At 43.0% G+C, this 27,386-nt stretch overlaps 1 protein-coding gene across 2 annotated transcripts; it reads right to left on the bottom strand.

Annotated features, from left to right (window-relative positions):
• Nucleotides 1–840: 840 nt before the first annotated feature.
• Nucleotides 841–21,612, bottom strand: MYLIP (myosin regulatory light chain interacting protein). Of its 2 annotated transcripts, none has more exons than XM_005223783.4 (7): nt 21,298–21,612; nt 20,050–20,240; nt 8,348–8,533; nt 6,869–7,066; nt 6,234–6,398; nt 4,886–5,306; nt 841–2,424 (listed from the first exon to the last, which is right to left on the bottom strand). In XM_005223783.4, the coding sequence occupies exons 1-7, from the start codon at nt 21,382–21,384 to the stop codon at nt 2,335–2,337; spliced, it is 1,338 nt and encodes a 445-aa protein (XP_005223840.1). In that variant the 5' UTR covers nt 21,385–21,612; the 3' UTR covers nt 841–2,334. The 2 variants fall into 2 exon arrangements, with proteins under 2 accessions (XP_005223840.1, NP_001095723.1); NM_001102253.1 differs by having other exon boundaries at nt 20,050–20,232; nt 21,298–21,501.
• Between the last annotated feature and the right edge of the window lie 5,774 nt (nt 21,613–27,386).

The following is a 27,386-nucleotide window of genomic DNA, read 5'->3' on the forward strand; positions in this document are numbered from 1 at the left end:
TCCCTCCAGTGTTAATATTCTATGATTCTGAATATTATTTAATTTCTATATATAGAGAAAACAGTGTAAATTACAGGTTAAGTCCTATATCATTCATGTCATGGTCATTCTTAAATTTCCAGTGCTGCAAAATAACCTAGCAGGTGCTCCATAAATGTACTGATTGGACAAATGAGTTAATTCCTAGAAATTGATGGTGGGCTGACTTGTGGAAAACAAATCTTGCTTTTCTTGACTTTTAGAAAATTATTTACTTAAAGTCACTGCACTTGTACTGAACTTCTGCAGCAGCTGAAAGTACTCAACTGCCACACAGAGTTCTGAGTTCTTTCTATTACGTGTGCTGTTCTCTGCTCCACAACGTACTTCGTGAGCACACACTGGCACACGCAGGGCAGCGAGGTACTGGCAGAAGCAGGCAAGCCGTCCTACGGAAGCCGTCGTGTCTGCAGCCTGGGGCTGTCTGTGCTGGGACCCAGGACGACACTCACCTGTCCTGACTAGGCCACGTACTAGTGGTACCACCCGGGTTTACATTTTTAACTTCCAACTTTGCCACTTCCTTCCTTCTCCAATACTTCATAGTCCTTTTCCCAACTTCTCTTCTGCCTGTGCATATGACCCCGCTGTCACCTACATTCCAATCCTATAAACCAGAAAACACAGATGAACGAGTAACTGGTAAACAGTCTCCTCAGTTAGAGCCAATACCCTGAACATTTTCAAACTTTCCATGAAGGACCACAGTAGATACCAACCAGGATGTTATCCATGTTCTTTTTAAATGATTAAAAACCAGCTTAAATGACAATCACTATGACAATACTATAAACACCCATGTTTGCTTTAAAGTCTTTATTATCCTGAATATAAAAGACAGAAGTCCTCTAGGATATAACAGAGTTCTTTATGTGGAAACATTATTTTTTTACAAGTGAAAAAATAAATACCTCTTGGAATAAAGGCTTATATGCTAATATGTGCCATAAAAAAGTAGAGTTTTAATATTTGACAAAATGTCTGTGCAAAGAAACAAATGCATAAACACATTACTGCTACATTAAGGCAATATGGAAAGTATACTCAGAAATCTCAGTAAAGTGACAGTGTAGGTTTCTAGCTTTAACATAGCTAGTATTGCACCCAGTAAGGTCATCTAGGTTTCCCAACATCCTAGAAAACCCACAAGCTGACCAGCGTCCAAAATTCCCAAGTGGGAGTGGAAAAACATGATTAAGAATACAGAAACAAACAAACAAACAAACCCGAAACCCCTCTATAACATAGAGGGACAACAAAAAGTTAATACTTAAGCATTTACTACCAAAAAAGAAGAAAAGCATCCAATATCTAGGACATCTATGACAAGGCTGTAAAAGGCTGGATGGATCAAGCAAAAGCAGCCCCACTGGGTGAAGCTGGAGCAGGGTGCATGGGAGAACTCACGAACCGCCCCCTTTGTATGCCACGAAGCTTCGTCTCGGCGAGCAATGCTCTCCCTTCCAAGGAACATGCGCTCCCTTTTCAATCTTAAAATAAAACGTTCCCCCAACTCAAGAGGCCCAAGGAGTGCCAACTACTACATAGAAATCGTCTAACTAAACTGGTAGCATTTTATCACTGAAAGGCTCGGGGACGTGGTAAGAAGAAGGAGGAGGAAGGGATAGGAAACCATCCATGTGGAGTGATCTCTTTTCCACTGGCCAGACTGGTTTAAATCTGACAACTTTGTTGCCCACTTTAAAAAAAAAAAGTCCCCGAATCAATTTTTAAATCTGCTTGCCTCCCAATCATTTTGAACAAGTTAGAAAAAACAGAAATGACATTAAAACGATGACTATCTCTTTAAGAAAAATTTCCCTATTAAAAATGTCCGGAGTTCCGTGACCCGTACAAAAAGAACCAAGTAAATCCTTAAAACAAATTCTTACAAAATTGGCTGCAGGTAGGAAACTTACCTTGGGATACGTTAAGGAGATTTAAAACATCATTTTCTAAAAGGTACCCACTTTAGGGTTAGGCTGCCACTTAACAGATGTCAAAGATTTTTCCTGATTCCTTACTTGACCATAAAAAGAAGGAAGTCCAAGGAATGTGTCTGGGTCCCAGAGCTCCTCCTGGTCGCCACCCAGCAGGTGCTGATTCTACACATGGTACATTTTGGCGGTGAGGAGTAGTTATATTCTTTCTATTCTTCCTTGTTGGTTTTTTTTTCCCTATACATTGCATGGCAGATGGGTGTTGGAGTATTTTTTCTCTCCACAATCTATCTTTTTTTAGCTTATACTAGTGCAGTTCATGGAGACACGGCATGTCCTGTAAGTGCACAGCAGATCAGATCACAGTCAGGTTGAGAAGACTGGTGTGCGTTGGCAGGTAGACGTGCTGGATGTGGTCCACCCGTGATCTGCAGACGGGACACGACTGGAAAAGAAGCCGGCACTACAGGTTAGGACACCTTCACGGATCTGTGTCTTCAGTGTTTACCTGTGGTACCTGTTACAGTGCGTTTTCTAAATACGCTGTGGTTACAATTATTTCTAGCTCTTCCCTGGGAGAGATCTTTGCTTTCTGACCAGTTTGTAAGTTTGCACTTGACAAAGGATTAAAAATAAAGATGATAATACACATATACATGGAATATTACCCAGCCATTAAAAAGAATGAAATAATGCCATATGCAGCAACACGCTGGAGAAGGCAATGGCACCCGACTCCAGTACTCTTGCCTGGAAAATCCCATGGACAGAGGAGCCTGGTGGGCTGCAGTCCACGGGGTCGCTAAGAGTCAGACATGACTGAGCGATTTCCCTTTCACTTTTCACTTTCATGCATTGGAGAAGGAAATGGCAACCCACTCCAGTGTTCTTGCCTGGAGAATCCCAGGGATGGGGGAGCCTGGTGGGCTTCCGTCTATGGGGTCGCACAGAGTCGGACATGACTGAAGCGACTTAGCAGCAGCAGGAGCAGCAGCAGCAACATGCATGGGCCTAGAGACTGTTATATAAAGTAAGTCAAGCAGAGAAGGAGAAATATTGTATGACACCACCTATGAAAGTGAAAGTGTGGTTGCTCAGTCATGTCCGACTCTTTGCAACCCATGGACTGTAGCTCACCAGGGCTCTTCTGTCCATGGAATTCTCTAGGCAAGAATACTGGAGTGGGTTGCCATTCCCTTCTCCAGGGGATCTTCCTGGCTCAGGGATCGAACCTGGGTCTCCTGCATTGCAGATGGATTCTTTACCATCTGAGCCACAAGGGAAGCCTGACATCTTTTACAGGTAAAATCTTAAAAGAAATGATACAAATGAACTTACTTATAAAACAGAAAGAGACAGACTTAGACAATGAACTTATGACTGCCAGGGGGAAAAATGGGGAGCAGGGATAGTCAGGGAATTTCAGACGGACATGTACACACTGTTATATTTTAAATGGATAGCCAACAAGGACCTCCTGTATAGCACAGCGAACTCAGTTCAATGTTGTGCAGCAGCCTGCATGGGAGGCGAGTTTGGGGGAAAAGGATACATGTCTATGTATAGCTGAGTCCCTACACTGTTCACCTCAAACGATCACATTATTAATTAGCTATACCCCAACACAAAATAAAAAGTTTTAAAAGTAAATAAAACTAAAGATTATGAAAAAGTATAAACTGAAGGAAATTAATCAGGTTTTCAGTCAGACCCTAAACATGGCACAGTGAGTAAAGTGATTACTCACAGTCTTTTGCTGTGAGATGAGGCTGTAGTCCCCATGTGGGGTGACTATGAAGCCTCGGGCAGGGATGCAGGAGACCCAGACACCATTCCAGAGACTGTGTCCTTGGCTAGTTGGCTTGGGCCACATCACTGGGCAGATGCCACGTGGCCAGGGAGCATGGTTGCTCCAGTCACAGGACAGTCACACCCCCCCACCCCTGCCCCCACCCCGGGGCTGGCCTTTCAGCAAGCAGATCCCTTGCTCAATCACAGGGGGAGCCTTGGGTGTGAGGGTCAGACTATGTGGACAGCAAAAGGCAAATTCATGACCACTCCTGGGGAAAGAGTGTGTTGTACAGTCTAAGGAAGAATGCAGGCATCCTCTTGGCTCATGTGTAGCCCTAAAAGCAGCTTCTTAAGGACCAGAAGTTATTTAGGACTAATTTTACATAAAACCACAGCAACATGTAGCTAACAGTTCTGGGGGATGAAAACAAACTGAAAAAATTATTGTAAAAGGAAATGCAAGGTGCAAGAAAGGAAAACCTACTATGTAAGCGGTACTTTTATTTTGAGTACAAACTTTAAAAGTAGTTTGACTTGGTAACTGAGAGCCAATCCAAGGGGACCTGACAGGCACAGTTGGTAATAAAAGGAAATGAATCATAAATAATCAGGCAACAGCCTACTGTGAGTTAACTATCACCCAAAACTCTAAGAATTCTTCCACAAATAAGAAGTAAAAGACACAATCCTCCTAAGTGTCAGGAAGCAGAGAAAACATGAAACAGAAAAGGAGGAGTTCAGTCTTATTTTGGGAGATCTTGTTGGGAGATCCAGCCCAGCAGGCCTGGATCCCAGTACCCAGCTCAGCCAACCAACTAGATGTCTTACCATGTAAATCTGATCCTCATTTCCAGGACTGGAAAGAAGCCTGTGGTTCAGTAATTACATTGTCGAGAAGAGTGTGCTGATCTATACTGTTTCCTAAGGGCCACACCTTCCTAGTCACCAAGCACCAAGACCTTCCCCAGGTAGACATGGACATTCTCCATCAGTGCCTCCACAAGTCAGCACCTGGGCTGTGGCAGCCAGCTAAGCAGCAGCCCCTCACCCGGAGCCATGTGGACCCTCACCTGGAACCAGGCAGCCCCCTCACCTGTAACCAGGTAGACCCTCACCTGGAGCTGGGCGGCGCAGCCCTCGCAGCACACAGTGTGGCCACAGGGGCAGAAGGCCGAGTTGATCTCGCCCTCACAGCAGAGCACGCACAGCATGGCCTCCTTGAGTTTACGCAGCTTCTCCTGGAGGGCGCGGGTCTGCTGGCAGCCGAGGCCCTCACAGCTGCTGCAGCTGGTGCTGCTCTCTGAGGACTTCAGGGGAGAGTTCGGGGGGCTGGGGTCGCTTCTGGGCAGGAGGTCCACCACACCCGCGTTATATAGAGCCCGCCTGGCGTGGTCATACGCCTCCTTGGAGGTTCTTTTAATATCGAAGACATACTTCTTGCCCAGGTTGATGTTTTCATTCAGAAAGAGAGAAGCCAAGTGGCCCTTCAGGTCTCGGCTGTACTGCATCATGACGGCACTGGTCACCGTGTCACACCTACGGACAGAGACGCACACCCACCTCAGTGCTGACAGGCCTGGGTGGCCCCATGAGCCGGACCTTAAATGCTGCAGTGAACAGGGAGGCTCATGTTGGCAGATATTTAACATTCTTGTCTGCATGCTTGAAAATAAATCCTTCCAGTCTCATATGTGTTAAGCATCTCAATGATGCCACCTCTATGCTTCTCAAATGTCTCCTGAGTAAGGATCTCTGGTCGGGCAGCGGTGAAAACAGAGGGTACCTCTACCTCCAGGGACAGTAGCTACAGTGGAAAGCAGCTTATGGCGAGAAAAGGGACGTTTTTCTTTGTAACCTTGGATTTATGCTAAAAATTTCTACAAATGTTCCATTCTGCTTCACAATGTGTCTATTTTAACAAAAAATAGTTCGGTTGCCCGCCAATTACATTTTGTAGCTTTTGATTTTCCAAATATTTGAGTCAAATCACAATGCTAAAGCACCCTCAGAAATGAGGGAATCAATATGGTTACCCAGGGATCCTCATTACACACTGAGGACTCAGGGCAGCTACTCTCCCAGGGAGGAAAAACAACTTGGGTCATCCTGCAGGGTAAGGGCAAAAACAGTGGCTGAACAAGCCCTCACTCAGTTACCCCGGTCGGGGGGTGGGGGTGGTGGGGGTGGTGAGGAAATGGGCTAAGAGATGAGCAGTGGAGCGAGTCCGTGCAAATCACACTCACACCCTCCACGCCACATGCACACGTGCTGAAGGAAAAGCAGGACAACGTTGAGAAGGACTCCTGCTAGGGCAGAAATGAAGGGCTCACAAATAGCCAATTTCTTAAACTCTGTACATGGTTCACTGACACAATGATCCCAGGAACTGTAGGAGGCTTGCTGTCACCTGGAAACCTCAACCCTGAGGCAGACACGGGGGTCATGGAGCAGGGGGGTACATGCCTGTAAAACGCGTGTGTCTCTGTGATGGCCCGGTAGAGCCCACTGGCTGCCCTGGTGCTGATCATCTTGAACAAGAGCACGATGCTGTTCCCAGACTCCTTGGTGACGGTCAGGTACACGTTCTTCCCTGACTGGGTGGCCATCTGCACCACGGGGTAAGCAATCCTGAAAGGGGGAGGAAAAGCGTGGGCTCAGGGGAGCTCCACCACTGCGCAGGCACCTAGTCAGGTTCCCATGTGCCGTGGCCCAGCTGCAAAACCAGATGCTCAAATAAGACCATCAGATAAGCACTCTGCTCGCAAGTTATAAAGGTCCGTTGAAAAGCGCTTGGGGTACGTGAAGAGGAGCACTGGAGTGAGTTTTGGGGAACTGTGTGTAGGTGAAATGAGATTTTTATAGCCGTGAGTGACATTTGAGAAATATTAACTCTGCCACATGAGTACACTTAAGCCTGCATTTAAAAAAATGGAATGCTTATCAAGGCCTGAATAAAATTAACGTACCTACCCCAAATGAAACATGTTATCCTTAAAGGATGACTGTCTAGTAAAGCCCTCTCCACTTCCTATTTTCATGATCAGAGCTACAAGAGTATATACACACTTAGGTCTAAACAAATTTAAGACTTGGGATACCTATTAATTGGGCTGAAGTCATCTTTACAAATGGAGATTCCTTCAGGTCCAACCCCGATGAGGAGCTTCTGCCCCTCGCTGTCCCTCACAGAATGCCATTCAATGCCGTAGTTTTCCATTGCCGACACAATCTGCAACACTTGGTATTCGGCCGAAGCCTGGCTGGTCCCCTCCAACTCCTTATGCTTTGCCACAATGCTGTAAGACACCAAAAGGCCAGAGTGTACAAAGAGGTTAACTGATGCAGTTTTCAGAGAGAAATCTATTATTTCCACTAGTGAATTAGACTGACACTGTCATTTATGAATCATAAAAACTTAAAGCTATATATTATTGATGTTTCATCTATTTAGCAAACTTATTGTAAAATACTTTTAAGACACTGTTCAAGATCTCAACTATTAAATATTTAGTAGAAAAAAACTACTGGGGATGCCAGATGAGAATGAATTAAAAAAACAACAGAAAATCTCTAAAAATATATGTAAGAAATTTATACCTAGGAATGTCTCATGCGTTTGTCTAGGTTTACTTTCTACGTTTCATTATAATATAGCATTATATGGGATTGATTAGGTCATTTGTAACTGAAATATGCAAGATTTATTTTATCTATTGAGGTGGAACAGCCTCCAATATAGTCCTTAAAGAACCCCACCCCCTGGTATCCATGCCCCTGTATAACTTCCTTGAGTATAGGCTGGATTAATGACCTGCTTCTAATGAACAGATTATGGCAGAAGGGATGGGCTGTCACTCAATATTGAGATTAATTTATAAAGACTCCATCTTGGGTGTTCGCTCTTGCTCTGGCCAGATTGCCTGTCCTGGGGGAAGCTAGTCACCATGTTATCAAACAGCCTCTGGAAAGAGGCCTATGTGGTGAGGGCACAGGCCAGGCAACAACAAGCCACCTGAGCCCAGCTGGAAGCGGATCCTTCCCTCAGCTGAGCCCTCAGATGAGGCTGAACCCCACGGGCAGCTTGACTGCAGCCTCCTGAGAGATCTGAAGCCAGAGAACCCAGGCAGGCCATGGCCGGTACTCCTGACCCAGAGAACTGTGAGATGTTTCCTGTTTGAAGCCACTAAGTTTTGGAGGTCAACTCATTAGCCATGAATAGATAATTAAAACACCTATGTTAGGTCTCTTGATTTAATCCTTTCTGGAATGAAGGAAAGGTCAACATATCTGATAGACTTTCTAAGAGACTTACATTCTTAAAAGGCCAGAGACTTTATAATTTCCGTTATACAGCATTTTGTATAAGGGCATTTATTTGTGTGGATTATATCTTATGTTTATAAATTTCTCAAAGAAAAGGATAAGAATCTTTTGAAAACAGTTGGTTAGAGTGGGCAATGGTTTAGTCTCAACCTCACAAATTACCTGTATCTATCATAGTTTGATGTTTCTCCTGGAGATGCTTATAAATCTGCTAGATCCATGACAACACACAGGAGCCTGAAGTGAGGCCTCACCTGTTCAAGGTGGCACTAGAGAGCTCCTTGGCACACAGCTCCTCATAGCTGTACTTGGCTGTGTTCTGGTTGTAGTCCCCAAACTTGGTCTGGGCCAGGAGGGCACTGAGTTCCACTGCCTGCTCTGGGGAACACTGGAGGTGGCCTGCCAGGAGGGCTTCCTTGATATGCAAGAAAAAGATATGTCTGCAAAGCAATGGGAGAATGAGGTTATGCCGGGGGACTAACATGGTTATCAGACCCACTGCATGGCAATTCCATAATCCCTTTTAAGTAAGGAAAACAGAGCAGGGTAGAAAGCTACCTGGGAAATGCTTACACTTACAGACCTTTTATTAAAATCATGAGGAGTAAGAAAAAATAAGTCTAAGGATTACATACACACATAATAATTATATACACGTTTCTGCATTATACATTTCAAAAGAAATGATCTTAATCAGAAAAACTTTATCTTGATGTGTAATTGATATCTGATTCAAATGACACTCAAATCTCTCGTTTTCACCCTAACTTCTCTGCTAAGGATCATACTCAAATGTGCAAGAGCTTAGAGATTTCTCCGCTAGATGTTCTTCAGTATCCCAATTTCACCTTGTTTGGAGCCAAACTATCTTCCTCCCCAAACCCACTTTTCTCCCAGTGGAAACCAGCGACTGATTTGCTATTTTTACGGCACACTCAATTTTGATTCTTCATTTTCTTTCTGTCTAATTTCTGTCCCTGAAAGTTCTTTTAAATCCAGTTCCGTTTTCCCTGCTTTCACTTCCTCTGTCCTGCTGTAGCTCTCAGCCGTCAGAGAATTCACAATGTCCCCTAAGATGATCTCTCTTCTAGACTCTGCGTGAATCCACCTTCCAAGCTGCTTGCTTCTGATACAGACTTGCCATTCCTCTGCTCAGAATCCTTCAAGACATCCCCATTGTTTGCCAAGGAAGCACACTGTCAGCATGAACCCAGACTTCTCAACGTCTTGCCCCAGATTTCCAGCCATATCAGGTGGCACTAGTGATAAAGAACACACTTGCCAACGCAGGAGACATCAAAGACGTGGGTTCGATTCCTGGGTCGGGAAGATCCCATGGAGGAGGGCATGGCAATCCACTCCCGTATTCTTGCCTGGGGAGTCCACGGACAGAGGAGCCTGGCAGGCTACAGTCCGTAGGGTCGCAGAGAGTCAGACAGAATTGAAGCGACTGAGCAAACACACGTGCACTCCTGTCATTCCCTCCAGCCACTCTGCCCCAGGAAAGAGACAAGTTTTTTTTTCTGGAAAAACCAAGCACATTCACACTCCCACGTCTCTGGTCTTGCTGTTCCCTCTGTCCTGAAGGCCACTCTTCCTATCCCCTCATCGGATACCCTTTTGTCTAATTCACACACAGACCATTTAGCTGCATGTGAACTGACTCTCTAAGTGTGTCTAACATCAGAGAGTTCTGTAAATGTACATAAAACTACACACTGCCTGCCCATCCTAGTTTCATTCCATCTGACCCTGTCCTAATTGTACACAACACTGCATTCCACATTTACCAAAAAGTAAGTGAAATTTAGAATCCTTGAAAACTTCAGATGTTGTTACCTGATAATTTGTATTGCCTAAGACTCTGAACAGAGTGCTTAAACTGTCACAGACAGATTGGCCAGGGTTATGAAATTTGCCTCTGGCAAATGCAGAAGTATAACTTTCCCTGATGATTCAATACATCCTCTCAAACATGCTGAAATGCCACACTACTCCCTCAATTAACAAATGAATTGTGATCATCATTGTAAAGCTCTGAACAGGGCTCCTAAACTCAGTTTCCCCCTTCAGCTGGATACCCTTATTCGAGTCCTCAAGTCACTTTTATTTATGTTAGTCTTGTGTCTGACATCCAGGTAGAAGGGATAATGAGAACAATGCAAGAAAAGGAGGTAGGAGAACCTGAGGCTAGAAAAAACAAGAAGGGGCACTGCTAAGTGTCTCAAAACTTTGGGCTGACAAGAGCCATTAATCCTCCTTTAAAAAAAATGCTTAAATTCAACATTTTGTGCCTTCTGACAACGATAAAGAAATGTTTAAAATTATCAGACTCTGCCAAACACTGCAGTGTTTTTTTTTTTTTTTTCATTCAAAGCCCCTTACTGTGATGAAGAAATCACAATAAGAATGCATAATAATAGCACTGAGAGACGATAAGCATGGTTTTTATTAAACCAAACATCTGCTTGTCTTTAAAGTATTTCTGACATACTGCTAAACTGAGAAGGGGGTCCCTACTGGGGGAAAGAAATGACTACAAAAATAACTTGTTCTAAAATATCCAAAGACTGAGATCTAGCAGCCCCATAAAACCTTGGTGTTGCAACACTGCTTCAGTCCCCAGAAGGCTTTTTAGACAACCATTCGGTAAACTTCATCTTGGTTTATGTACCCCTGTCTCTGCAGTCATCAGAGGACATGCTAGCAGCAAACAAAAATCTCAGTATATGCTTACATTAAACAAGAAAGCATGTGCTGAAAGATTTTCAAGGGTATCACCCAAACTAAGTCTTCTCGATTTAATCACTGCTTATGGAGAAGGCAATGGCACCCCACTCCAGTACTCTTGCCTGGAAAATCCCATGGACAGAGGAGCCTGGTAGGACACAGTCCATGGGTTCGAGAGGAGTCGGCCACGACTGAGCGACTTCACTTTCACTTTTCACTTTCATGCATTGGAGAAGGAAATGGCAACCCACTCCAGTGTTCTTGCCTGGAGAATCCCAGGGACGGCAGAGCCTGGTGGGCTGCCATCTATGGGGTTGCACAGAGTTGGACACGACTGAAGTGACTTAGCAGTATGTGAAAGTGTCTTTTAACTGATTTCCTAGGTATTAAGTTAGAGACTAGTATAGCTGGCAAAAGAGGTTCAAAATCAATCCAATTTCTTTTTCTAAACTATCCATGCCAACTCCTAGACAGACAGCTGCCAAAATCAAAGGCAGAGAAGCAATAACAAAATATTAACAGGTGGCCAGCGGCCTGAGAGTAACGCTGATCCTTTCTCGGCATGTGAGTTGGAATTTTTAAAAAGGGGGTGCAGGCCAATAGCCTTTTCTATATACTCCACATTCTAGGCTGTACTGCGACTGCTACCCTCTTAAGTACAAAAATCCCCCTCTTTACAGAAACTTTCTGGTAGGGCGCTTCCTGCATTTTGCCATTTCATGGCTATCAAGCAACCTTTTCAAGTCAACAAGTCTGTCATGCATTGTCTCTGTGCCAAGCCCTATGCTGGAGTTCTGGGGTTCCAGGGTGAACATATGTGATAGTTCCTCTTTTGATGGAACTTACAGCCTTTTGGTGTGAAGGAAAGTATCCTATCAAAATAACCGGCTGCAAATTGGCACTTAGGTGACAAGTTTATGCCTTCCAGAAGAGCACGTGAAGCAGTGATAGCAAAGGTCACAGCGGCGGCAGGCTGTCAGCAGACTTTCTTTAATGTGCTCTTCCCAGACGGAGGATGACAGGGCGTGCAGAACCATTGCCAGCAAGGAATCCAGGGATGGCTCAATAGTTAGGGGTGGTTCTGAGTCAAGTATTTTCTTCTATTTTCCCTTGAACTATTTGGCCTGTAACTGACTGGCTCATGGATTTCACCCTCTCCCTTTTTGTAGGCTGGGTTAACTGTTACCAATAGTATCAAAATAAGTAGATGTGTTCAAAGAAGTCAGACCTGCAGTGAATTGCTTTTTTTTTTTTTAACTAAAGATCAAAAGTGATTGGCATATCTAATTCAATTTAGGCTACATGCTAGAAGCATAAACAGAAAGAAAGCCTTTGAAAAAACTCATGTCTTAAGCAAATGTCTATGAATATATCTTAACAGACAAGCTCATTTTCTAAACATTCCTTTGGCTGCACCTTGAAATTCTTGATTTTTCCAGTTTTACTCAGTTACTAAGAAATTGGATACTTTCAGCATAGGATGGGGCTTGGAAGCCCAAAGTGAAAAGTTACTAGCTAACTCATATCTCTGTATTCATGAATTCACACTTACTGCAGCATTAGAGAAGATTAAAAAAAAAAAAAGAAAATAGGAATAAATATGAGGATATATATTTTAATTTAAAAAAAGAGCCACACATCCTTAATACGTTTTGTTTAGAAATATGTACTTGGAATTTCCTCTATTTTTAAAATGAATTCCTTTCCACAATTTTAAGCCATAAAATTAGGTCTTTTATCTTTTAAGAACTGTAATCAGAATGCTCTCCTCTAAACCCTGCCTTGTCTCATAAAGAAATCATCTAATAATCAAAGCAGAATTTTCTGCAAACCAATCGGGAGTTGTGGATCTGCTCATCACGGACAGTTACTCTCTATTACTGCCCTCCAGTTATCTTGCCAGTTATGTAATTTTGAAAAGCTTTTCACGACACAAATATAAGACAACTATATCCACACTCACTATTAAACTCCAAATGAAGTAACCAACTAAAACATCTCTCAAATGGCTCAAAGTGAAAGTGTTAGTTGCTCAGTCATATCCGACTCTCTGCAGATATGGACTGTAGCCCACCAGGCTCCTCTGTCCATAGAATTCTCCAGGCAAGAATACTGGAGTGGGTTGCCATTCCCTTCTCCAGTGGATATTCCAGACCCAGAGACCGAACTCAGGTCTCCTGCACTGCATGCAAATTACTAAATAGTTATTTTTTAAAACTCTCCGGTCCCAATAACTGAAGTGAATTTCTCCCCAAGAGACTGACTGAACCTGGCTCTCCATTTTAACAGCTGGTTAGTCCCTCGCAGAGTGAGACACCCACTGAGGTCACCTGAACGCGTGCCTCAGTTCAATGAGTCATTAAACCACAAGCTCTAACTGCCAGGTTATATTTAAAAATTATCAAACCACAACAGAACTGCTATACGTTTGTTTTGTATCTTAAACTCCAGAGCAACAAAAATCAGTTCAAGATGGATCCAGGCCTAAATATAAAAGCCAAAACGGTAATAGTTTTAGAACAAAACACAGGAGAGTATCTTCATGACTTGGAGACAGGCAAAGGTTTTTCAGGATGCAGTCAGCAAAAATCATAAAAGAAAAAAGTGCGTAAGTGAAACTTAACCAAAATTAAAAACTTCTTCCAGTCAAAATGCATTAAAAAAAAAAAAAGACCAGGCAAATCACAGGAAAAAAGTACACTTATAAAACAAATATCTGACAAAAAACTGGTATATACAAAGAATGTGTGCAGCTCAAAATAAAGGCAACAACTAAAGTAAAAATGGGCAAATGACCCGAACAGGTATTTCACAAAAGATGTTTGAAAGGCCAATAAGCCGATGAGAAAGCGTTATTAATCAATAGAGATGTAGAAATTAAAACCACAATGTGCTAGCACTGCAAACCCAGCAGAAGGCTGGCAGGAATGTGGAGGAACTGGCCCCCTGTACACTGCTGACAGGAGCACAGAATGGTACAAGCATTTCTGGAAAAGGTCTGGCAGTTACTTATAAGTTAAACAATTACCTCCTCTATGACCCAGCTATTTCAATCTTATTTACTCAAGAGAAATGAAAACACATGTCTACAAAAAAAGACTTGTGCTTGAATGTTTATAGCAGCTTTCTTCATGACAGCTGGAAAACAGATATTCATCAATGGAGCATGGATAAACAAACAGCAGTACATAATACAATGGAATACTATTCAGCAATAAACAGCAACAAGTCACTAATGTATACAACAAGACGATGGGTCTCAAAAAATTTATGATGAACAAAAGGAGCCAGACACAAAAGAATACCTGTGTGATTCCACCGACAAGAGGTAGAACAGGTTGTAACTAATTTATGTTGGAAAAACATACAACCTGGTTGTGGAGTGGGGTGGGTGGAGGTAGGGAAGGAGAGTAGAGAATGACTGCAGAAGGTCATGAGGGAACTTTCTGGAGTGATGGTAATAGTCTAAATCTTAATAAGGGTTTTAAACAGGTACATCTATTTGCCAAAACTAAGTGAAATATTACAATTTATGCATTTCATCATATGTAAATTTTATATCAAAAGAAAAAAAGAACTGTAGGCAAAGACTGAGTTCTAGTTAATGATATGCATAGTGAAGTATTTAGGGGGATATGTACTTACAACTTACTTTGAAAGGCATAAAAAAAGATACACTGATAGATGGGTAGAGGGGCCAATAAGTGGATAAATATGCAATCAAACAAGAATGTTAAACTGTTAATAGCAGAATCTAGGTGTTTTTGGTGTTCAATCTAAAAATCTTCAACTTATCTGTACATTTGAAAATCTTTATAGTAAGAGATTGAGAACATAATACTAGTAAAAACCCCTTAGGGTCAAGGTTCAGAATTCAAATGAGGAGCCATAACTAAAATGAACCATCAAATCTAACACATTTCATGGAAAGTTTGCAACTGAGAAACCTGTCACAGCCAGTAATTACCAAGTCAGGTCTCTATTCAGGCTTAAGGAAATCTTTCTCAAAGCCCAAAATGTAAAATGGGAATCCCTGATAAATTTGTTTCCTCCTCAGGCTCCAAAGCAGTTAAATGGTAAGGAGGGTACAGGTGTGAGAAATTCGTAACTTCAAATTGATTACAACTCACTCCAGAAAAATACTTGAAAGCATAAAATCTCACTTCTAAAAGGTATGATTACTCACTCACTGGAGATAGCTGTCCCTGGGCAAATAACAATCCAGGCAATCGCAGAGTTTAAGAGTGTCAACTACAATCTCTTTCTCAGCAATCTAGATTAGAGGCCTGGAATCAGGGACACAACTCAGAATAAATATACCTGGAACCTAATCCCACACTGGTCACCCTGGTCTCACTCTCAATGCCCTCTAAATAGTCAGAGTTTATTTATAATGACATTCAAAATGAAAAGTTCATTTGGGCTACAAATCAATTTCTCAATGTTCTCTGATATTTTATATGTATATATAAATATCAGAAGTTCAAAAAAGACTGAAGGTGCCCGGGTGGGCATCCTGTGGCTAAAATAAACATAAAACCACACAAACATCCCATATTCTGAGCAGAAAGACTTAATAAATTAGAATTCAGAAATGTAATTAATACTTTCTTTGAAATAATATACATGTCTGTTTTTAACCTTTTTTACTTTCCTGGGGCCTATGTTATATTTGGGCATATCAAAAAAAAAAAAAAAGAATGTGTTGTTCCACTCTTAGACATGTAGTTGATATAAAAAACATAATATTCCTGCAATGCATCCTATGGAATTTACCCATCCTGAATCACACAAAGGTAAGTTCTGTAATCAACATTTACCCTCGTGACAATGTTTTATAAGATTCTCAACATGATTACAGGCATGGGCTAGGGTCAACCTGATTCAGCTGTGGACTGATTTGAGATTATCACCTCATCTCTGCCTCTAGTTTACATGTGGTATTTGCTTTGTGGGTTTCAGTGATGCCATCGTTCCTGAACTTTCACATGTCTAAATGATTTTTGTTGGGAGACGGGGAAAAACTGAATTTAATAAGTACCAAGGACCTACAAATTGGCTGAAATTAGATAAAGCCGGCCTGCAGCTTGAAAACTATCTGAACGTCATAAAAGGCCCAGGTGGGCGGTAGTTCATCCTTGATAAGAACAAATAGCCACAATGAACAAACGGCTCTGAATGGAGTAGAGGGGGCGAAGGAAGGCAGCCAGCAAACAGAAGAATGCCAAGCACCGAGCAAACTATTAACCAAGAAGAACCGCTAGAAAACGTTTTTTTAATGGTGAGATTTCTTTTAGATTATCTCAAACGTTTCAGGTTATAGAAGCAAACTGGCAAAACATGTCAACATCTACAAGAAAATCTGTATTATCAGTATCAGTTAACCCCATTTTTACTGACTTCCAAGTTCTTAATTCATTGATTCAGCAAATATTTACACACCAGGTACTTGTTAGACTCTGGGGATACATGGTTGATCAGCTCCTTCTTAATGGAATTTAGATAATTAGAGTAGCTGATGATAAGCAAACGGTCACAAAAGTAAATGAGTGCTACACATTCGTTAAATGTTGTAAAGGAAAGCGGCATGATACATTCGGAGAGTTCAGTCTCCTAAGTGGGCCTGCTGCTGCTAAGTCACTTCAGTCGTGTCCGACTCTCTGCGACCCCATAGACAGCAGCCCACCAGGCTTCCCGTCCCTGGGATTCTCCAGGCAAGAACACTGGAGTGGGTTGCCATTTCCTTCTCCAATGCATGAAAGTGAAAAGTGAAAGTGAAGTCGCTCAGTTGTGTCCGACTCTGTGCGACCCCATGGACTGTGTCCTACCAGGCTCCTCCGTCCATGGGATTTTCCAGGCAAGAGTACTGGAGTGGGGTGCCATTGCCTTCTCCAAAGCGGGCCTAGAGAAGGCTTTTCCAAGGAGTGATGAATGAGCTGGGGCCTGCAATCACACTCATCACTGCTCACAACTTTAAGACCCTAATGGGATGCGACATTCAGGATTACAGCATTTCCAGGAACATGTACTTCAGTACTCACAGAGTGCTTGTATTAGGATTGTTCTCTGGGATAAAGGATTCAGGTGTTGGTGAATCCTAACTAATAAAGGGTGCCCTCTAGCAAAGAACACAGAGCTCTGCTAAAATGTGGCAAAATCAGGAGAAACAGAAAGCTTTTATTGGCAGTAGATGGTATAAATACCTACGATCCCTGAAGATGTAGCATATAATTCTCTAACCTCTGGTTTTGAAAATGTTGACAAAATCTGGTCTGAATTGCTGTGAATAACCAAGAGCCTCTGAAACGTAAGAATTTCAAAGATCACTGGGATTTCAGATCCACTTTCAGAATATATTAGTCTCACGTTTTGTTTTAATCCACAGCATGGCAAACATCTGCTGAAAATACCTGCTGTCTTCCTCTCTGAAATGTTCCAGCTGAATCTAAACAAACCTCTCCGGTTACTTTCCAGAATTCCTCATTCAAGAGCAAACAAAATAGTCTGGGTAAAGAATCAAATCTAAAATTAGGCCACATCAGAAACCAGACTAACTCTATCTCCCTATCTAAGCAGACACTGGAAATGTTTTTTCTATCTTCAGAGAAATGTTATCTAGAAAAAAAGCATTAGAAAAGTGATATGAAGAGAAACAGAAGCCAAGAAAAAAAAAAATCGGCTAGAAGGGATCTTAAAGAAACTCTTTTCAGGGTTTTCAGCAGGGCTCAAGTCTTAGAAGGCTGTTTACACTGGTGGTTGGTGGCTGAGCTGAACCTAGAACGCAGGGCTTCCGTGTGGCCCCTAGGACTCTGCTATTAGACAGGCCTTCCCGCCTGTCATTCTCTAGCAGCCTCCCTAATTTGATGCAAACTAATGTATGAAGTGCCCCCAGTTAGGCCAGCTCTACTGTAAGCAGGCTGCTTTAATTGTCCACGGAGGACAGCTTGGCCAGGATATTTCAGCACCATTTAATAAACTGTCCAGACACTTTCAGTATACTAAGTGTACCCTCATGACTTGACTGGGAGATGCTAAAATATCACCTCTCATAACTGGACTGGCAGAGCTGAGCTTACTCACTATGTAAATAGATCTATTTTACTTCCATGGCATTTTATATCAATATTTTATAACAAATGATTGAACATCAAAAACATTAATCACCAGCTTTATCATGTTAACATTAAGGGAAATAAGTGTTCCTGTTCTGTAGTATCTGGCATATAAACACAATGCTAATTGTAGCAAAACTGGGCCCAGCACAACTTATGTTCCTAATGAAAAGATATAAAGCTAATTATAAATCACTTTATCTATTTATTAAAGCTGAATGCTATATACACTTTAGGTGGCATTTTCTTAAAATTCTGTTACTTCAGACAACCCCACAGAAAAGTAAAACACCAATATTTTAAAAATCAAAAGTTTAGATCACCTGAATTTTTTGGTATGATTTCAAATGGAATGAAAATCAATTAAAATTACCGAGTCTAACCAGGTATGTGCATTCTTTGAGTGCTGTTAGGCTTGAATCTCAAGAGTCAAAGTCACTGAGTCAATAAAGTAGGAAATTTGATTCCAATTCTAACTCATAAAATGTATTTCTTGCATGAATAAAATGGATTTGATAACAGTTATTAACTGTATTATAAGAAAGCACAGGTAAAGAATGTCTGGTAGCAAACTGTAAAATCTGTAAGCATTTATAATACAAATGCACATGTTATACTGTTATGACTGCTACCATTTAATGATGTATTTAGTCCTCCAAGCTTCTGCAGATTAAAAAAATTAATTTGTCATCAAAATAGATTTGTAAATGGAGACCCTGAAATAACTGCAAAATCAGGATAAAACTAAACAATGAAAATTCCAAGAGGTTGTGTTTTATATATACACACATATTTTTTTCTTACTCAATTGCAAGTTATCAAACTGAACTGCAAAGTAGAAGCATTCACAAATCAGCTTTAAGTTAAAAAAGCAATAACGCAACCTATCCTGATGTCATACAGACATCTAAGACATTCTTAAACATGGAATTACTTGAATATTTTGCAAGACATTTTTAGAAGCACTAAGAATTCAATATACTAGCTTCTCTCAGATACAAAATTGAACATTTCCCTCACCCTTTAAAGCTCCATAACAAGGCAAAGCAGAGATTACAAACTCAAATAAACAGTATTTCAAAATATGTGTCTAGCCATCCTCTGGTAAACGACCAAAAAAATAAAATGACATGCTAAAAAATGCTGAAGAATATGGCTCACTCATCATTACTCAAAACTGTCACACTCACATTTTTTATGGTCGTGGCAAATTTCTAAGCCAAAGTAGGAAAACACTAAAACTAAGATCCAAAGATCCAAAGTTTGCTGTGTTTAAAAGTAGTCATTTTCCTTTTTTTTAAATAAATACACCACTATATAAGATTTAGGTCTCTTGCATTTCAGCAATAAATATTAAACACCAGTTTCCTAGCTTAGTTCATCCTTGAGAAAAGTATTACGTCTAGTCCAGGGGAGAATCCATTTTCTGTTTGAAAAAGGAAACCGCACACTCTGATTGTCTCGCACTACTGGTAGCTTTCTAGAAGTAGAGAGAGAAATTTAGCAGTCTAAACTCAACAATCACGTGTAATGTATTTGTGGGGTAGCATGTTACTACTGGCGTTAGACGAGTTTTCTTAACTGCATTTGTAAGAAACTGAACTACTCAAAAAATTCGGAAAGAGCTCTTTGCTACAGACTGTAATCTGACACTAGGCTGAAGAAGTTGACCAAGTTTAAGTAACCCAAGAGGAACTGTTTCCTGCTTTCTGTTAGAACAGTCTGCAATGACCTATAGTAACACTGCTGAGGCAGAGGTTACTATCGGGCAGTAGATGCTGTTATCAGGAAGTCAGTTGGGTCTTTCTTCTTTCTTTTTAAAAGTTTTTTGAGCTGTGGTGCTGATCTCAAATGTTTGTAAGAATTCATCCCTGCTCTCCCACTGTTTACAATGACAAGAAAAATACCGCAAGCGCTGGAAAATGTACCCCTGGCCAACTATGCTGCTCTCTTTTCACCTCAACAAAATAACTGTGCTATGGAAAACTTGTAAGTTATGAACCACCTCTGTATCAAAACAAACGTGCCTTGAGCATCTCCAGGAATGTGCAGTGGTTCTCCCTAAAGGGAATCAAAGGTCTATTTGACACTGGTTTATTTTAGCATCATTTTACCTAGTCTGCTCCTGTAAGATGAGGTGAGGCTCCACGAAGAACTTGACTCTCAGTTTAAGCCGGTAAGGGGCAAGCCCATCCATCTGCTGGGAGATCCGGTTTCTCAGATTTAGCCATAAACTTTCACCTTTGCTACCCGTAAACTGCAGTCCAAAATAATCAACTTCTATAATTCCCAATCTCCTGCACACCTAAAACAAAAATGAATGCAGCATAGATAAGCAAGCGGTCCATGTGGTCAAAGCAAACCAAGACTCCATCTAAGATTCTTGCATATGTTTTTTTAAAAAAACACAAAGTTCAACAACGGTCTTACAATTCCCGTTGTAGGCTATAAGAACAAAGTTCTAAGGCTCCAGTGATGCTAAACCACTAGTCGTGGTATAGAGGCAGGCACAAAAGGAGTTCTCAAAATGCAGCCTTCCAGAAAGCCTGAGGAGGGGAATCCACGGGGTATTTTCCTTCTTATTCCAATCACTGGAATTCCCTCCACCAGCACAATCTGCACAGCTGATTTGGCAGCTTATTATCTGGACAATTTTAACCATCTGGGTTCCAAAAAAATAAACACACTGAGGAAACACGCCACAAGTGTCTACTAAGCTTTACAGAAGGCTTTCCAAACATCTCAGGTCGAGGGGGGTTGAAGGCACAGCGTTTCACTTGAGAGCAAATCCTGCCGTCTGCCACACCACTAGGCGCTGTTTGGAACGGTTTTTCACTCCCGAGGAAACGCGCGTGCTGACAGACAACCAAGGAGTTTATGACCCAAACCCACCGTCCCCAGCGAATCGGGAGAGGCAGGGCGGTGAACCGTCCGCTTGAGAAGCTGTGAGAGGCAAGGGGCCCGGCTTGTCTGCCCAGCAACCTGAGGGACCTGCGACCGCCTCCGGCCACCTCATCCCGGGACGCAGGTGGCGCCGCCGGGCCCCGCGGGGACGACAGGCAGCCTCGTGCACACACCACCTGCAGCAGGTGTGCCGGGCCGCTTTCTTCCGGCAAAGTGCCGGGCTGGGGGACCGGGTGGCAGGCCCGGGCCCGTCTTCCGCGCCCCCGCCCCACCCCCACCAACGGGCCACCCCCGCGCGCGCCAGGAAGGGGGCCGCGCGCCCCTACGGCCTCGGGAAGGAGGGGGCGCAGGCCGGGCGCCCGAGGCGCACTCCCCACCGCCGCCGTCGCCGCCCGCACCACCGCGAGGCACCCCCTGACCCCGGCCTCAGGGGGCCGGCAGGGGCCCCCGGTCCTCACCTGGTTGAGGCAGTCCTCGCCGTTGGCTTTTGCCTCCACCTCCACCTCCATCAGCACTGCGTCCGGCCTCGTCACATAGCACAGCATGGCTGGGGCCGCCGCTGCTGCCACAGCCGCCTCGTCTTTGGTGTGCGCGGGGTTCAGACCCAGCTCCGGGATCGGCGAGGCTGGCTCCCGGGAGACGGCAGCCCTGCAGACCCCTGCCCTACGCCCCGCAGCCGCCGCGCCCCGCGCACCAACCCCCCCCGCCGCCTCGCCAGCCCGCGCGTCAGCCGGGTTCCCGGGTCCCGCGGCGGCGCCGCACTCCAGCAGCCCGACTGCCTGCGCCGCGACCGGGACTCCTCAGATATAACGGCCCCGCCCCACTCAGCTGGGCCCCCCCCGCCAATCACGGCGGCCCCGCCCCTCCGCCGCCGCCCGGCCAGCCAATAGCGGCGCCCGCTCGACCGCCGCCCGCCCTCCCAGCGCCGGCGGAGTGTCCCCCCGGCCCCGACGCCGGCCGCCCCGGAGGTGGCAGCTCACAGGCGCCGGAACGCTGTGGAGAGGAGGGAGGCCTCGGAGCGCAGCCGCTGCGTCTGCCCGCTGGGCGACGCTGCTCCGAGTCCGCGACCGTCTGCAGCTCCTAAGCCTTTCTGACGGGCTTGAATTTACAGTGATTAATCGTCTGCAGGCTGCTGCTATTCTTTAGAAGCCTTGGGTCGCTCCAATAGCACGTTTCTGGGGTGAAGGCAGAGCAGCTCCAAAGCTTGAAAAAACTCTTGTCTCTGGGGTTTGCCACAGTGACTGGTTGGAAGGCAGAATTCTTGTTCATTATTTTAGATCTCGTCGTTGAAAAAAAAAACAAACCCAAAATCTGAGTATAAAAGTTTGTGCAGTTGTTCTTCAATAGGCAGGGAGTTTCTCCTCTAGTGCTTTCTCTATGAACCCTCTCCGAAGGCTTCTGTTTACCCGTTGTGCTGAATCAAAACACTGGTAGGGCACTAAGGCCCTCTCTCAGGTTGCCCATCCTTGTCTCATGCCCTGTCTCATTTGTTGAGCACCTGCTCCAGTGCCAGCCTTTTCTCTCAGACAACCAGGTGTTATCCTCAACTTCAGGGTAAGGGACTCATCTCAGAACCTCCATGGAAGCTATTAATAATTAAAAGTCTCCAACTCTTCCCTCATTTGCCACTTGTTTCTCTTAGCCAACACATTACTCAGCCTGTATCTTTGGTTTCTTTATAGGAGAAGCCAGAGATGTGGCTTTCAGCTTTGGACCCTTGAAAACTGACTTCTCTCTGCGGTTCAGTGTTTCATCAGGCAAATGGAGACTATAGTGTCTGTCCTGCCTTTCCCCAGGGTTGCTGGGAAGAGCAGCAGAGGTAGTTTTCAAGAAAGCATTTGGATGACCTGGTTTATGGTATATGTAAGGAGATCTATATAGCCAGCTCTGTCACCACCTGCTGATGACTTCCGTCATTATCCCTTTCCCAGAATTCGGATTGTTTCTGTCCCGCTAACATTTATTTACAAAGAAGTAAGAATATCAGAGGAAAAGACTACTAGTCAGGATCCTACCACAGTCTTTCACTAAAGCCCACGATGGCTAAAACTAAACCACGTCCCAACCTCCAGTGCTGCAGAAGGGCATGCACACACATATCTTTCCTTGTGTCTTTTAAGAATACACCTCACAAGACTTCCCTGGTGGTCCAATGGTTAAGAATCTGCTTTGCAATGCAGGGGACATGGGTTCCATCCCTGGTGGGGGAACTAAGATCCCACATGCTGGGGAGCTAAGAAGCCAGTGCACCTCAACTGCCTAGCCCTGTAAGTACTGAGCCCTAGCACTAAAACTAGAGAGTCCCTGCTCCACAAGGAAAGATCCCACATGATGCAAGGAAGATTCCCTGTGCCGTGACTAAGACCAAACACAGCCATGTGTGTATATATATATATATATATATATATATATATATATAAAATACATCTCAAGATATGCTGCTGAAACAGTCCTGTCTTGTATCAACTCTTGTTCCTGATTCACTTAATTTCAGTTACTGATCTAGGAAATTTATCTAGGAGATAACATTTGTGTAATTGTCATCTAATCTGTGCTTAATCTATAGAAATTTTAGAACTGGGAGAAGAGGTGAGGGGCAAGACAGAGGCCAAGTGTATCAGTAAACATTTTTGCTTATTGAGTGACCACGCTGGCTAAACCAGTGCCAGTGAACCAAAAGTTGTCTAATTAAAGCAAAAGAGAATTTGGTGCACAAAATTTGGGGGTGCTCACAGAATCAGTGGGGACGAGGCTTGAAAATGAATGGAAAGGGAGACATATCAATTGGCCAAGAACAAAAATTAAAAAATGAAACGTAAACCCAAAACAACCAAACACCGAAACCAAAAACTCATGCTCTGGAGAAACTACTTTAAAAATAGCATATTTTTGGCTTGCCAGGGATATTTCTTAATACAAACCCAGACCATGCTTTGACTGTGGGACGGTTGGTAAAGATGTCAGTGGGTTTTGAAATTGAATCATCAGATAAGACTGAAAAGGAGAAGGGTTTCTTAAAACAAAGCTAAAAATAGGAAAAGCAGCACTTGGGGTGAGGGTAGAAATCATGATGACCAAGAAGAAAAAGAATACTGGCTTCTATTAGCATGTCCAGGAAATAGGAGACCTTAATCTTTCCCTCTCTTCCTCTCTCTCTCCCTGGTTTTTCTCTTTCCTCATTTCTTCCTTGGGTAGAGATATAGAGAGCAGATTAGTTAGGAATGAGAAGGCTGAGTTTGCTGGTGCCTGGGTGAGAAAGCAGATTATGTTCAAAGACCTGGTTAGGGAGTAAAAATCCCACAGTAGAACTGCTTCCTAGAGGATCCCACCATCTGGCAATGCTATGAAACGTCTGGAGCCGGTTTCAAGCCCCAGCTGGGTCTAACTCCAAAATAAGCCTGCACACCCAGGCCTGGGGGTGGTAACTGTATTGGATTGAGCTGTGACTGGCAGTTCCGGATTAGCCAGAGAAGTGCTACATTTTACTTGTGTCTGCTCTCTTATGCTCTCCATTAGCTATAACCTCCTAAAGATGGTGTTAAAATTAACCAGCAAAGTAAAAGGATTGGTTGCAGGAAGGTAGATTTTAAAAATATTAATAGAAACCATAGCTTAAATGGCTATTCAAGTACACCCACATCCACACCTTTTTTTTCTGTCACAGGTATGAAGGCTAAAGACGGACCACTAGATAAGATTTGTAAGATGCGATACGATGGTAGTCTGGCTTCAAAATGTTGCTTCTGGCTGAGCACGAGGTTTGATCTGGCTAGCTGGCTACCTCTCTGTGTGCATTCCTTTCTAAACACTGCACACTGCTGCAGAGATCCTGTGCTGGGTCAAAGGAAAGGCACTTCTCTCTCTTTACCTCTTACACATTCGTTTGTAAGGGCACAGAGGGAAGGACGGTGAGCAACTGCCTAAAAAGCTGTCTTTACCCTCTCACACATTATTCAAGCTAATTATTCTATCAGCAATGCTTCATCAAGCACAAGTGTGTTAAACTGTGTGGAGTGAGCTGAAATCTCTCATTTGAAATGTTAGACTTGTGAAATTCAGGAGTAGTTTAATTTGGTGTTGGCCTGCCATCAAAGTAAAGCATCTCATCTCCAAATCTGGCTGTCTGAAGAGTGGAAGAAGGAGAGGAGAAGCAACACCTGTATTAGACTCTGGAACATATAAAATGGCATTGTCTTAACTAGCAGGCGGTTTAAATGGTTTTTTCCCCTAGTTGTAGTTTATGGTGTTCTCCTTAGAAAAGACTGAAAAGTACAAGGGAAGAACGAAGTACCTGTATTTTATCAGGTGTTTCCAGTTAGTGTTGATGTTTTACTTTTGTACTTTGCATGCAATGCGCTCTAAATTTTGATTGTTGTATAATCAAATACTGCATATGAAATTCTGGAGAAGGATCAAGAGACACTTGCGGTGGGGAATTCCAAATCTAAACCTAGTATTATGAATATTAGGAAAATTATAAACAATTATAAGTGGCTCGAATGGTAAAGAATCTGCCTGAAATGTGGGAGACCTGGGTTTGATCCCTGGGTGGGAAAGATCCCCTGGAGAAGGGCATGGCTACCCACTCCAGTATTCTTGCCTGGGAAATCCCATGGACAGAGGAGCCCGGCGGGCTATAGTCCATGGGGTCGCAAAGAGTTAGATACAGTTGAGCAACTGATACTTTCATTTTCATAAACAGAAAGAATAACCTCCATGAAAAATTCCAATTATTACTCTTTCTCAGCTTTCTCCTTTTAAAAAATCTTCTGAAATATTACCCTTTCTTCTGTTTCCCTTCTTAGTATACCCTGAAATGCATGTATCATTTAGTTGAGAGATGCTTAGAACTGGGAGATAGTTTCTAATTTGGCAAGTGTTGTGTAACAACAAAAATAATTTTTTCATTCTTTGGATACATGTCTTTTATTTATGGAGATGATAGATGATTAGGCAACTACTTCTCAAGTCTGGTGATATGCAAAGGCTGATCCACCCACAACAAGGTATATAGTCGTTCTGATCTTGATTGAATTTGTGTAGGTAGATGCCAGGGATGTAGTTGGGAGCCGTGGAACAGAGAACAGATCCATTGTGCCTGAGGCTCATACTCACAAACCTGCCCTAACTGGTAGGTGTTCCAACCAACTGATCTGTAATGACACCCCTCTTCCCAGCCCTTCATACCGTGTCTGGACATGCCCTTCTGTGAAAAAAAAAAAGGAGCTAACATGATATATTGTATGGATGGGTGTGACACAGAACTTGGTGAGGGTGAAGGTGAAAGTTTAAGTCGCTCAGTCGTGCCCAACTCTTTGCAACCCAATGGACTATAGCCCACCAGGCTCCTCTGTCCATGGGGATTTTCCAGGCAAGAATACCGGAGAGGGTCGCCATGCCCTCCTCCAGGGGATCTTCCCACCCCAGGGAGCGAACCCAGGTCTCCCACTTTGCAAGCAGATTCTTTACTGTCTGAGCCACCAGGGAAGCCCATTCTTTTCATGACTAAAAATTATTTATCATAGACAGACTGCCCAGAGCAAGTGCTGGATTTCAGCATTGTGATATAGACTGACAATAAGCAACATCAAATTTCCAGGAGTTTTGAGAATAATAAAATCCCCTTCTTCCTTTTCTAGCTCCAGTCAATAAGAGGTCTTTCTCAGATTATAGATGTTTTTAACCAGCTTCAAATATACATAGATTTTTTAAAAATCCCATCTAGCTGTGAAAATGGCCACTTGAAAAACGGCAAGTTTTAAATATAAGGCAGGGTATACAATGAGATAATATGGGCAAAAATACTTATAAAAAAAAAGAAAAGTGATATTCAAATGTACAGTGGTAAAAATGATAGTATTCCTTTAAACTGCTCACCAATATTCTGTGCCTTTATCATCTATTTGATGTCCTGCTGTGTAAATCAGCTCTCTTAGGGGACAATTCTTGCTGTTGGATGACGGGCAGGATTTGCTGCTCCTGGTGATATATATATATATATATATATATATATATAATAGTAAGACTAGTTAGCTCATTTCTTACTATAAATGCAAAATCAGGTTTCATCATTAGGATTTTAGTGTATGTCATGAAAAGGAAAACACATATTATCAGTAATTAAATGAATGATTTACAAAACAGAAACAGACTGACAGAGAATGAACTTCTGGTTGCTGAGGCGGGGATGGTGGTGGGGAAGATGGAGGGAAGGGATAGTGAGGGGGTTTGGGATGGACATGTACACACTGTTATATTTAAAATGGTTAACCGCCAAGGACCTACTGTATAGCACATGGAACTCGGCTCAATGCTATATGGCAGCCTGTATGGGAGGGGTGTTTGAGGGAGAATGCAGACATGACTGTGTATGCTAAGTCCCTTCACTGTTTACCTGAAACTATGACAACATTGTTAATTAGATTTACCCCAATACAAAATAAAAAGCTTTGGGAAAAGCACTATCCTAAGTGTTTATGGTGGTGCCTTGCAATATTTATATAATGTTAATAAGACCATGTTAAACATGTTTTAAGATTTAAAAGCT

Source organism: Bos taurus, chromosome 23 (genome assembly GCF_002263795.3).
Source record: "Bos taurus isolate L1 Dominette 01449 registration number 42190680 breed Hereford chromosome 23, ARS-UCD2.0, whole genome shotgun sequence".
Lineage (NCBI taxonomy): Eukaryota > Metazoa > Chordata > Mammalia > Artiodactyla > Bovidae > Bos > Bos taurus.